The sequence below is a fragment of the Silene latifolia genome, chromosome 11 (assembly GCF_048544455.1).
Source record: "Silene latifolia isolate original U9 population chromosome 11, ASM4854445v1, whole genome shotgun sequence".
NCBI lineage: Eukaryota > Viridiplantae > Streptophyta > Magnoliopsida > Caryophyllales > Caryophyllaceae > Silene > Silene latifolia.
In genome coordinates, this window is record NC_133536.1 from 7969382 (window position 1) to 7981625 (window position 12244).

At 35.6% G+C, this 12244-nt stretch overlaps 2 protein-coding genes across 6 annotated transcripts; both read right to left on the reverse strand.

Annotated features, from left to right (window-relative positions):
• Positions 1 to 815: 815 nt before the first annotated feature.
• Positions 816 to 3934, reverse strand: LOC141610901 (B3 domain-containing protein LOC_Os12g40090-like). 5 transcript variants are annotated; one of them, XM_074429210.1, is made up of 6 exons: positions 3725 to 3934; positions 3484 to 3552; positions 2601 to 2720; positions 1923 to 2517; positions 1626 to 1795; positions 816 to 1465 (listed from the first exon to the last, which is right to left on the reverse strand). In XM_074429210.1, exons 3-6 carry the CDS (start codon positions 2706 to 2708, stop codon positions 1163 to 1165), a joined length of 1176 nt encoding a protein of 391 aa, XP_074285311.1. In that variant the 5' UTR covers positions 2709 to 2720; positions 3484 to 3552; positions 3725 to 3934; the 3' UTR covers positions 816 to 1162. The 5 variants fall into 5 exon arrangements, with proteins under 5 accessions (XP_074285311.1, XP_074285310.1, XP_074285309.1 ...); XM_074429209.1 differs by having other exon boundaries at positions 3484 to 3596; XM_074429208.1 differs by having other exon boundaries at positions 2601 to 2727; positions 3725 to 3933.
• A 1193-nt stretch (positions 3935 to 5127) lies between these two features.
• On the reverse strand, positions 5128 to 8812 carry LOC141612675 (uncharacterized). Its single transcript, XM_074431481.1, has 6 exons — positions 8491 to 8812; positions 8031 to 8163; positions 7279 to 7382; positions 7003 to 7147; positions 6757 to 6888; positions 5128 to 6220 (listed from the first exon to the last, which is right to left on the reverse strand). The coding sequence occupies exons 1-6, from the start codon at positions 8532 to 8534 to the stop codon at positions 5282 to 5284; spliced, it is 1497 nt and encodes a 498-aa protein (XP_074287582.1). The 5' UTR covers positions 8535 to 8812; the 3' UTR covers positions 5128 to 5281.
• Between the last annotated feature and the right edge of the window lie 3432 nt (positions 8813 to 12244).

Genomic DNA, 12244 nt, shown 5'->3' on the forward strand with positions numbered 1-12244 from the left:
CCAATTTTTCTTTTCCATATCGCGAATAATTCAGGACGTCCTGAATGGCCGAGGGAAAGGGCACGCGCTCCTGCTAGTCCTCCTTTGATGGTTTTTTCTGACGAAAACCGGGAATTATTGAGAATTTGGAGAAGGGTTTGAAGAAGAATGTGTAATGTGTTAATGTATGATCAACTAACTAATAATTGTAGGAATATGCTAAAAGGATAAGATAATATAAGCTAGGTACTAAATTTGAGCAAAATGTTAGATATATAGTAATACAGTTGGTCTCGCTTAAGACAGTAGTATACGTGTTAAGACGAATAGGTTATGTCCGTCTTAAATAATAATTCGTGATAATAATAATAATAATAATAATAATAATATAGGCTGTCAAATTAAATGTTGTGGATATATAGTAATACAATTGGTCTCCTGTAAAACGGTTGTATCTGTCTTAGGACGGATAAGATATATCCGTCTTAAATAAGAATTTGTGATAATAATAATAATAACGATATAGGTTGTCAAATTAAATGGTGTGGGTATTGACTTTAAGAAGTTGATGGGGTGATGTGTGTTTATATGACTCTTGAGAATTAGAGACAGCCTTTAGATTGCTGTACTTCTCTGACTCTTCAATGATTTATTTCTCACTAGATATTCTTGAAAACATATAATGGCTGGCTGTTTTCGGATAACCCTGTAATCGGAATTGTGTCGATAATTGCATTGACTAGGCGTAATATTGTGTCGACTGTCGTGGATTGCATCAACTAGTTGTAATTTGCACTGTAATGGAAATTGTGTCGAGAATTGCATTAATCGGGTAGTTGTCACATTACTCATATATCAGTATTCAGTAACCATCAACTGATTCATTACAATGCTTTTTCTCCTCTGACCTGTTCCAGGAGAAAATGAAAAATCCGTGGTTCGAGGCAATGTGACTAGTATATGTTTCAATCAGTTTTCGTATAGACTAGTAGATTTTTCGATCAGTTTTTCTTAAAACATCAAAAATTGATCGAGTTATCTACTAGTCTATAAAAGTTTAGTTTCGGAACCTGTTTGAAGCCAATAAAATCCCTGTACACCAGAAAAGCATCTTCAACAAAGTTGTGATAATAAGTCATAATACAATCTGCAAGTCTAATAAACATCAAACTCGGAATCATGTCTAGGCCATACGCTTTGAAGTCAAAGGAACAACATCTGCAACAACCCTGAAGATCCGAACATTGAATACAGGTCGTCTTTTGGCCTTGATACTCCCCCTTGTGACCAGCTCGAAAACACAAACATCGCCTTCCTCAAGGTTATTGTCTAGCACAAAATCTGCCCATTTTGGCCTTAGTTGGCATTGTGTAGTTTGAATCCATCTAACTCCGACCAACCAATAGTCCTCTGCTCCGGAAACCTGTAGTTCCACATCATGATTTTTTCTCAGCATATTATCCATAGCCCATTCCTTTGGGATAGTCTGCATAATAAACACTCATTATCCAACAGTTCAAAACACCGACAAATCATCTGATCCTATAAGTTCAGTTCAGTTCAGATCCTATAAGTTCAGTTCAGTGATCAGATCAGTTTCAGTACAAAAGAACAAGGCCTAAACCCGTGAGGATACAAGAACATACCAGATAAAGACCCTTGTAAACATGGGTAGGTAGCATTATGATTCCAACCATTGGCATTCCATTGGCTTTATTCCTCTTTATATGCTCCTCAGCCCTTACACATGCTCTTTCTTTCTCTTTTTCCGTTACTTGCCTTCTACCCGAAATGTAACACTTCTGAACTTGTTTTCCTGCAAAAAAAAAAAAAAAAAATCATCATGTTTAGCAATCTAATAAATCCCATATATTGTTTTAAAGGATGATTCATATCAGCCGACCCCAAATCATTTTCGAAATGTAAGAAAAGTTGGACTGTACTTGGCTTAAAGAAATTAGCATTGCAGGAAAATGATTCTTCCAGCTCTTCTTCCTCCTCCTCCTCCTCTCGATAACCACGACCATTGTCATCATCATCGTCATCATCATTGTCGGACAAGGCAAAATTGGGAACTCGGCTGCCAACTTTCCACTTTCCTCTGTAAATAGCATTATAGTGAGATCTTTGAGCTTTAATCTTCCTTTTCCCTCTTAGAAAAGCTGCTGAATGTTCACCATCATTCATAGATTCGCCTTTTTGCATCGCAACATTGCTGTCATCCTCAACCCGGTGAAGTATGCTTGAGCAACAAGACCTTGATGAATTCACTTTCGCAAAGTAGGAGCCTTCACGCTCACATCCATTCTTATTGAATACAGACACAGTGAAAGTAGAACCACCCATATATTGAAAAACCAGCATGTCATAAGCTTCTATTCCATTATCCTTAACAAAAATTTCCCAACCACTCGAAAACAAGAGATCGTCTTCTCCTATCTTGACTCGAACTTTCCATTCATTTCCACTTGGTCCGCTTAATGTACACCACCTCGACAAAGCTTCTCTAAAGTTCTTCACAAATTTCCTTGGAATTCTCTACACGAAAAAAGAGTGAATTTGTTGAAACTGATACGAATGCCTTAACTTTTAAGAGATTATTAAGTGTGTTTTCGACTTACTATCTGATACTCAAAGTCACCGAGCATAATCTTAAAGAATTTCTGGTTGGTAACAGGAATCTTGTGCCAGTACTTCCACTCCGCCTTCGTCTTACAAATGTCTCCCATTCTTTAGTTGAACTAAAGGCTTGTGACATGCAACATTAAGAAAAATAATTGAGTTGTAAACCAAGTGCAACCAACAGTTAACAGAGAAGCGTATGAATATAAGTTTGTGTTGTCCTCGAAAACAAGAGATCATTCTTATACACAACTAACATTCAGAGAAACCATTCAGATAAACCATGCTTATACAAAACTAACATTCAGAGAAACCATTTCGCGCAGTTGCATATTTCGGCTGATGAAATTCAAGTAACCATAAGACAATTACTTATAACTATGCATCAGAAGTGAAAGCTTAAAGCAATACTCAAAATTAAAGAAAAGGGAAACCAAATCGAAACTTCAGAACACCGAAATTAATCCTGTATGTTACAAGGTCTTGTACAAGTACTACTACCATTTAAGGAAACTTTGTGCAGTTTGCCTAATTTGGTGTTAAAAAAGTGGATTAAGTTTCAACAGCAAGGCCTCTCACCTAAGTGGGTTAAGGAACAACAGTTACAGCATTAATCAAAACTAAGGGAAAGGGAAAGGGAAACCATTTCGGGATATCAGAACTGTAGAACACTTGCAGCATTAATCAGTAATCCTGACCGGAATAAAATACCCGTCACAATGAATAAAAAAGGTAAACAAACGAATGGGACGGATTAAGGAGGGTCAGATCTATCTAACCTTACCTTCTGGTAGGACATACAAAAATGTTTCCGAATGAATCATAGTGAAAATTGCATATGAATGTAAGTTTCTGTTGAAATATAAAAGGCTTAAAACTTACTAGAGTAGCTGGTTACAAGAGACGGAAGCGAAGAATGCTTCTTCCTGCAATCTCTCAAGTCTCAAAGCCCTACAACCAGTTGTTTAAGCTTCCTTTGGAGTGAAAGAACAACACTAGCAGCAACAATCAAACTTAAGGAAAGGGAAAATTAAAGGCTCTCACCTTTTGTTACAACACATCAAAATGTTTCCGGAAAAATGACAGTGAAAATTGCGTACAAATTTGCATACAAAACACTTACAGCTTACAAGTAGGGTAGCTGCTTCTTTCTCCTTTGAATTTGAACCAAACTCTCCAAGACAATAAGTTTGTGTTTGATGTATAAAGGGTAGTTGAGGAAGTTGCAGGTGAGATAGTAAAAACTGTAGTATGTGAGTAATTAATAAAGGGAGATGGGCATTGGTAGTGTGTGCCATTTTTGTCAAGCTCCACTGCAAAGTAAGACTTTGCCTATTTAGCAAATTTGTAAGAATAACATATTATTTACTGCTACTTCAAGTCTCAAAGTTACTGTATTATTCATGTCAGTTGGCAATTCTCGACGTAATTTTCATATTGGCTGTTATTCGGAGACCGTCTTTCTATAGGTTATAACCTCTGCTTCATGCCACTAATTTATTGGTATTAGTCATGTCATTTGTACAATTCTTGATGTAATTTTCATTTTGGGTTATTCAGAAACCGTCTTTCTATGGTTAACCGTCTTGACTCTTGATCTGACATGGGTGCGTGTCCTTTTTTATGAACTATGCATATTTTGGATTAAAATAGGGTGTCCATTTTTATGATTTCGATTTTTTTCATAAGCTTAAAAATTAATTAAAGTGAATACTTTTAATGCTTGGTATTTCAAAAATTAATTATTAAAAAAAATGAATATATTTAAGATGTAAGATGGCACATCACATGTGATGAAACTTTGGAGTTGAAGTAATGAACTGCAAACTGAGAGTTTCAGAGAGGAATGAAGGGAGGTCCACATTTGTGAAAATATTTGGTAAAGTTTGTATAGCGACGTCCCTTATGGTCTTCACTCATGAATCATGATGCATGCTGATGTGGTCAGATTCATTTCCGAAAATGACTTCCACCTACTAGGGAGACGGATTAGTAATGCAATAGAGTAATGCAGAAAAACATCGAAAAATTGAATTAAAAATATGATCTTAGAGGTAAGATTATCCTTACAAAGATAAAGTCTACTATAACGTAATGAAATATATTAAAATATATTCCTACGTAATTTAAAATTCTTCTGGATCGATGTGTCATTGTGTGTGTCAAATGAGTTATAAAGGTAATTTCGATGATATTGGGTAAGTAGATGGAGTTAATTTTCTACTTTCTATTTTTGGTTAAAGAAGTTATAATGGAATCAATTAATGCTGATAGTTTTCTATACAAAAAACAAAATGACAGATAATATAGGACAGAGCACTTGTATACTTAAGTGCACTCAGATCAAGACATGTTACTAGGTACATTGTACATAAAACCTTGGATTTATTATATTTTGGTGTTCTAAGGTTAAAATAGTTTCACTTTGGCGACCTGAGGTTTGAGGCGAGTCCTAATTTAAAACCCGCTAACAAGTGTTTTTACTTGTAGCATTATCATTGCCCTGCGAAATGGCAAATTCAAGAAAAAGTAAAATTGTCGTATCATATCATATCATATCATATCTGTTTCGACGGGATTTGTACAACTGTACTACTTTTCATGTGGAACAGAAAGAATCAAAGAATACAGTAACCACATTACAGTTTCCCTACAAATGCAACAATTGTATGTTCATTGATCAGATCTTTCTGAGGGCAGCAACTCTTTCTGCTAATTCATCAAAGCTTGGCATCTTAGGATGAACATGCTTAATAACTCCGGCATTATCACTGATTAATGAATCCGATTTCACATGTCTCATGGATGGTGAGATATCAGTCTCAGTTGGAGGAGAATCAGGCTGTGGATAGTCAGGTGGTAGAAACTTGCTGCGACCAGAAGATGATGGGGTATCTGAACTGGTTTGCCCATCAGAGTCTCTCCCTGGTGAATCTGTCTGAGAATCCGCGAAAAGATAACGTCTTTGCCCTGGAGGTGGAGGTAATGTCGATTTTGGAGTTCCTGGTATCTCTGGTGATCTAGAAAAGCTCATCATGTTTCTTCCAAAACTACCGGAAATGTCTCTGTCTGTGTCTGTCTCATCCTCCTCGTCACTGAAAACATTGCCTGTCCTCGCTTGTGGGACCCTCGCGCTCCTGATTTCTCTTTCAGCAATCCCAGTCCCATGCTCGGAGTTGCTAGTCGCGCTGCTGATTGACTTATTCAGAAACTTAGTCCTGACTGACTTAGGCCTTGGTTTAGCAGCTTTACTTAACAAATCGTTATCTTCTTTGTTTTTCGATGAAATATCCTCAGGTGCAGTGTCGGATTTTCGTTCATCAGATTTTATTACATAAGGGGCAGAGACTATCTTGTTGGTAAAGGGTTTTCTGCAAGGATTGTTCTCAGATTCATTTCTTAAACAGGACTGTCTTTTCTCATCCTGCAGCATTCCCGGAACAGTCTTTTTGCTTTCGGAAAAAGAATTGTGCCTTCTAGTTTTGGGATTATTTGTCTGATCTTCATTCATCAGACTGCTACCATCTTCTTGCTTCGACTTGACTTGACTGATAGTTGACCTGCTTCTGCACATTCTTTCAATTGCAGCCACTCCTGGTCCGAGATTTGTAGGCTTATCCTGAGAAAGCAACCATCATTACTGTAGGTAGAGCTGGCCATTATACGGGCCGGCCCGCCTTGACCCGTTATTTTATGCAACTTGATCCGGCCCGGTCCGGCCTTGGCCCGCTGTTTGCCCGGGCCTGGCCCAGGTCCTAAAATTTCAACTGGCCCGCCCTTGACCCGCCATTTTAGCAAAAAAATAAAAAATAAATTGGTAAGGCCCACCCTTGACCCACCTCAGGCTCTGGCCCAGTCAAGCATATCCCAGCCCGCCCCGGCCTAACCAGGAGAGCCCGGCCCGAGTACAGGTCTAATTGTAGGTAAGGTATGAGTATTCTGAGTAACTTGTACTCCCTCCATCTCTGTCCCTATCCGACTATAGTGATCAATCGATGTCAATCTGAATTAATTTCTCTAAATAAATGTAGAGATATAATGTACTAAATTTAATTCATTTTCAAGAAAGTTTTATGTAATGTAGTTTGTACGAAAATATCGGTGAGGATGATAGTAATAAGAAAATGGAGAGATGGAAAGGTCAGATTGACTTACAATGCCTTGATTGTGTAACTGTTGCTGCAGAGGAAGAGAGTCCCAAATAATCGAGAATTCTTGTGCAATTTCTTGCATCAACTGTAGCTTCATTTCCATTGTTGGAGGTTTCGGTTTAAGCTTCTCAACAAACTAATCATGATTTAATCATTTGACAGTCAGATCAAATACCAAGGAGATTGCGCGCATAAGATCATATGTAGCATGCAGTTTTACAAAATTAGGAGTTATATCGCGAGTAAGTACCTCTTTACTGACGAATGGCTCTAGCAATTTTCCGTATTTTTCATTGAACTGATTTCTAAGATCGCGCAATTCAGGTAAATCAGCAAATCTAGCTGCAGCATATACCAAGGATGAAACAGCAACTCTGCATTCCTCTGGGCATTCCCTGTTGAATGTAATGTTAAAAACACACAACTGTGAAGTAGCAGAATGGCCAATGCAATTCTCGACGCAATTTTATTACAGGTCACAGTAAGACAAACAATGGGGGTAAGTTTACCAAAATCAATGAAGTACCTTTCCTTGTGCATTTGCTTGAGATGTTCCGAGACACAAGCGCAACATTGTTCGACATAGTCATAGCAAGATGTGAGGTTCAATTCATTATACAGTCCTTCAGCCTGCAACAAGAAAGAATGTAGCACACTGTATTATCATGAATGTCAAAAATATGCACAATTTTTTGACTAAATTTGTAATCTTTTCTACTGGGGTACCTCAAATCTAATTGATGCAGACGGGTTTATAGCCGGTGTCTCAGGACTTGAAACACAACATTCTTGACATGTTTACTAGCTCGATTATTCCTACCATGTTTCTTACTAACTAAACTAGTCGACATTTGTAAATCGCATCATTTAAGACACTCCGTATAACAACATTACTAATGTATATAAACAACATATTGTCTCGACCCAACCGAAAATAAAGAACATTTTTTACCAATTGTGTTGAAAAAACGTTAAACCTAACAAATGATAACGGTATATAACAATAATGACATGAAAACGGTACTTCCTTAGTTTCAATCGATAGTTATCTTTATTTCAAAATCTTTTTTACAAAACTGTAAATAGATAACTACCTATAGGGACAGAGGTAGCTAGGGTTTTAAAGGGTTTAGGAACGACCCTGATTAATCAAATCAATTTTTTTTTTTTGACGATTAATCAAAACCAAATTAATGCACCTTTACATGCAAAATAATGAAATAAAAACAAATTATCATATATTATAATTAATAAAAAAAAACAGAGGTAACAAAATACCCTGCCATATGCATTACGATCAAGGTTGTTCTTCAAAAGATCAGCTATATCTTTCTTCAGAAATTTCTGCATTGCAATTCGTTTCTTCTTTATCACCTCTAACCTCGTCTTCGTCCGACTTAACGCCGTTTTACTGCACAATCAAACAACCCCTATCAAAACCCATTTAATCTGTAAGACGATTTTACACAATTATCGTGTTAAACAACTTCACCTACAAACATATCATCACCCACATTGGTAAAACAAAAAAAATACTCCGTAGTACTAATTCAAAAACCCGTTTTACAATCTACTTGTGTAAAACCGTCTTAAACAAGAAAATTAACTAGCATTATCAAGAAACCCATATATATTAATGAACTGCAATCATTATTAAATATACCAAAACATGATCATTAATCATAATTATTATTCAAAATTAAATAAAGTTCATTAAATCTTAAATCAAATTATTCACCATTTTCCTCTAAAAGTATTACGATGCAATAATCCGTCCCACATTTGCGCCGAATTTTATTTTCTGTTTATTTATTTCGGAAAAGGGTACTCAAAGATTATATCTTTGAGTTAATAGAACCAATGTAGGAAGCTAAAAAAAATGATGAAGAAAAATAAAATTTTACGTAAAATGTAGGAAATTCAAAATGTGGGTTTTAAGTTTTAAGCAATCAAGTCAAGAAAAGAATGAAGGGTAAATTTTTAACAAGGTAAAAAATTCTGGGTAAGAAAACAATCCAAGAAATATTGCTATGAATTATGAATTTTAATTATTGAATTATATGAATGAAGGAGAAATAATGAAGGTTTTGGGTAATTGAGAAAATTAAGCTAATATTAGGGGGGAAAAAAAGGAAAAAATAAAAATAAAGAGTTGTGCCAAGTAGGATAATAGCCCTTAAATTTAAGGTAGTGAGAAAAACAGGGGAATTTGTTGTTATTTTGGTTGTTTTATTTATGTAATGTAATGATTAATAATGTCCTTAGAATAAGGGTTTTATGTGGCTTGGTAGTATGGATATTCTTACAACTTGGATCTTATTTTGGACAAGGTTTGAGATGAGAAAATTTTGGGGCTTTTATAGTTTGATGAATGGGTGTATCGTATAAGCTATAGCATTGTTGTGTATACTTCTCAAATGTTATAATTTCACTAAATTCTTGAGTAATAGTAGAGGTTGCCAACAATGTGGGTTAGCTCAGCTCAGCTCAACTCGACCTGACTTGCTCCAGTGGACCAGAAAATGGCAAGCAGTCAACCCGCATGTCTTGTCGAGCCCAGCACGAGCTTGTAAAAAGATCAATATTTATGGTTATGGGTCGGGTCGGGCTCGGCCGATTAGCCTATTAGCTGCCCCAGCCAGCCTGGCCTTCTCCTTAGTGTCGATATAGGGTCAAGGTAACCCATCTCAATCCGGCTCCAGCCAAATCCGTCTTAAACTTAAAATGGGTCAAAAGTATCTTAAGAAAAACCAACTGATGTTGTTTATGTTAGATTGAATTAAACCAGTTTGGATCATATTATATAGTACATTACATATTTCAAATATTTTGGGTTATCGAGTCAATTTTTGATTTGGCTTTGTTTCAGTTGATCAGTGTTAGGTCGGGTTAGCTGTGCTGATTTAAATTTGTACATTACATATTTCAATTTTTTTGGGTTATCGAGTCAATTTTTGATTTGGCTTTGTTTCCGTTGATCAATGTTAGGTCGGGTTAGCTGTGCTGATTTCAATTTAATTGTAACAAATTCAGTACATAATTTGAGTCGACCTATTTTTATTCATAACCCACATAAAACTTGCTTTTGTTTCGCCACCAGTAGAAAAACAGGATAAAAGTTAAGCATTCATACATAACACAAAAACACACCGAATAAGTTCATTGAATAATGTACGGAGTACTATCTATTTTAGGTCAGTTTTAAACCGTATATGACGAACAAAGATGGGTAAATTATCCTTTTTTTTTTCTTTTTTTTTTTTTGGCTTGCATAAAAGTACTATCTATTTTAATTCGGTAACTCAGTTATTATATTCAACAAAGTTAAAAGTGCGACATCTTTTTTCCTTGTTTTTTATGTCAAAAAAGGTAATGGTAATTTATGTAAAAATTAACTTTTGACGTACAGCTGGGTTATTAATCCATGCAAGGGTGACTCCTTGCAGAGCAAGCAATGACAAAACTCATTCAGCAAGGAATTGCCTAATTGAACACGTAATCCAGTTTACTAATAGTAGAAGACATTCCATACCTTCACAAATTCTTGTTTCAGACGGTCACTTTTTGTCTTAAAATTCAGACGGATATATATATGATCATTTTATGAGTAAATGTAACCACAATAATATAATCAGTGTTATGGCTTATGGTAACTTGTTTTTCAATAGTGGAAAATGTTTATAAAATCCATCTTATTGTCTAAGACCAAAATAACCCGTCTAAAGCAAGACCAACTGCCATACTTTATATGATCGTTAGTGAACAAATGGTTCAAGGCAGATTAGTAATACCCTAGTGTACAAGACTAACAAGAGTGGAAACTCCCAAGAATTTACGATTGTATGAACATTAAAATTCTGTTTCACAAAGACCTTCTCGTTTAAGTTTAGAGCTGTTCATGGACGCGACTACCCATTACGCCCTTTCCATCCCGCCTGCTAACAAAGCGGGCTTAGATAACGTATTTTCCAAAATTTACAAAGGCCCGACCCATGGACCCGCCCAAAACCCGCGAATCCATATGTCCGTGGTCCAAGAAAATCATGCTAGCCCGGCCCACGTCTAGCCCCAACCCGCATTAACTTTTCGAGGTTGAAAATTATGAAAAAAATACAATTATGAAATTAAGATTTATATTTGTTATGAGTGTTAGAAACTTAGAATATATTTCAGGAAAAATATATTCCCTCTACCGGTCATTTGTTTACTTCTACTGGGACAGAGGGAGTATATATTTACAACAAAAATAATTAATGTACACGTATAAACAATGACAGTCATAATGTTATGTTAAAGACCGCGTAAAATAAAATGAGAGTCTTTGTGACCTAGAGGAAGTACTTAGCTTTCAAATCAATCGTTTTGAGTCATTTTATGTGATTTTTGAGTCAGGTCACTTAAATCGGTTGTCCAGGCTGATGAGCTGATCAGTCAAAGCTTGGATCGAGTTGGTTTTGTGAGGACTTCCCTTGCATTTAAGTTTCAGGACTATTAAATTATAGAACTCGTTAATGTTAAATAATAATAATAATAATAATATTGTAGTCATGGACCATGAACAATTAATCTTGTATATATTAACATATTTCCTCCGTCTCGGTCATTTGTTTACTTTTCCATTTTTGGGTGTCTTATTCATTTGTTTATCTTTCATGATCTTCCATACCCATCATGATCCAATTGTCGTTTATTAACACTAACCACTAATGCTCCCTTCTAATCTTCTTAAAAATTATGCCAAAAGTAAAGGTAAACAAATGACGGAGACGGAAGAAGTATAAAGCAAGGTAGATTGGTGATGGTGAGGAAGTGGGAAGTGTAGAATGGTAGATTTGAATAGTTGTTGAATAAAAACATACACTCAGGCCCGTTCCTGAGTTTTTTGGGGCCCTAGGCAAAATCGTAAATCGGGGCCCCTTTAAAAAAAATTATTACTGCATAATAAATTTTTTTAAAAAAAAACATATAACGTCAATTTTATTAAAATCCATTGTTAACTCGTGGTAGATTGTAATCCTAAAAAACGGGTTCTACGAGCATTATGAGATGCAAAATTATTGATGATAACATAACTTTAACGTCTTTCAAAAGTTCCTTCTCGATTGATAAAATTGCAAGACCATTCAATCGTTTTTGTGACATTGATGACCTAAAGTAGGTTTTGATCAACTTTTTAACTTCGAAAAACTTCTTTCAACTGAAGCCATTGTCACCGGAACTGTTAAAAAAATTCTATAAGCAATAGAAGCATTCGAATAACAATCTCAACTTATAACAAACTCAAGAATTTCAGTCGCTGACATTAGTTTATTTGGCAAGGTATATTGTAGGACTTTCAATTCAGAATAAAGATCATTTAAATCATCGGATACGTAAGTAGAGTGAAAAGTAACACAACATTCTCTCAATTCATTTTCATCCAAAGACTTTAACTTGCTTGAATCAAATAAAAATCTAAAAATACTTTTAAAAGTCTTTAGTTGCTCAAATCT

Bases quoted from the DNA above. Each gene is read 5' to 3' on its own strand.
- LOC141610901 (XM_074429210.1), bottom strand. From the start codon at position 2,708: ATGGGAGACATTTGTAAGACGAAGGCGGAGTGGAAGTACTGGCACAAG. The intron at 1,796-1,922 runs GTACAGTCCAAC...TTTTTTTTGCAG, and splicing joins TGCTAATTTCTTTAAGCCAA to GAAAACAAGTTCAGAAGTGT. The intron at 1,466-1,625 runs GTATGTTCTTGT...TTTATTATGCAG, and splicing joins TTTACAAGGGTCTTTATCTG to ACTATCCCAAAGGAATGGGC.
- LOC141612675 (XM_074431481.1), bottom strand. From the start codon at position 8,534: ATGTGGGACGGATTATTGCATCGTAATACTTTTAGAGGAAAATG. The intron at 8,164-8,490 runs GTGAATAATTTG...TTGATTGTGCAG, and splicing joins AATACTTTTAGAGGAAAATG to TAAAACGGCGTTAAGTCGGA. The intron at 6,221-6,756 runs GTAAGTCAATCT...TTGCTTTCTCAG, and splicing joins AGTTACACAATCAAGGCATT to GATAAGCCTACAAATCTCGG.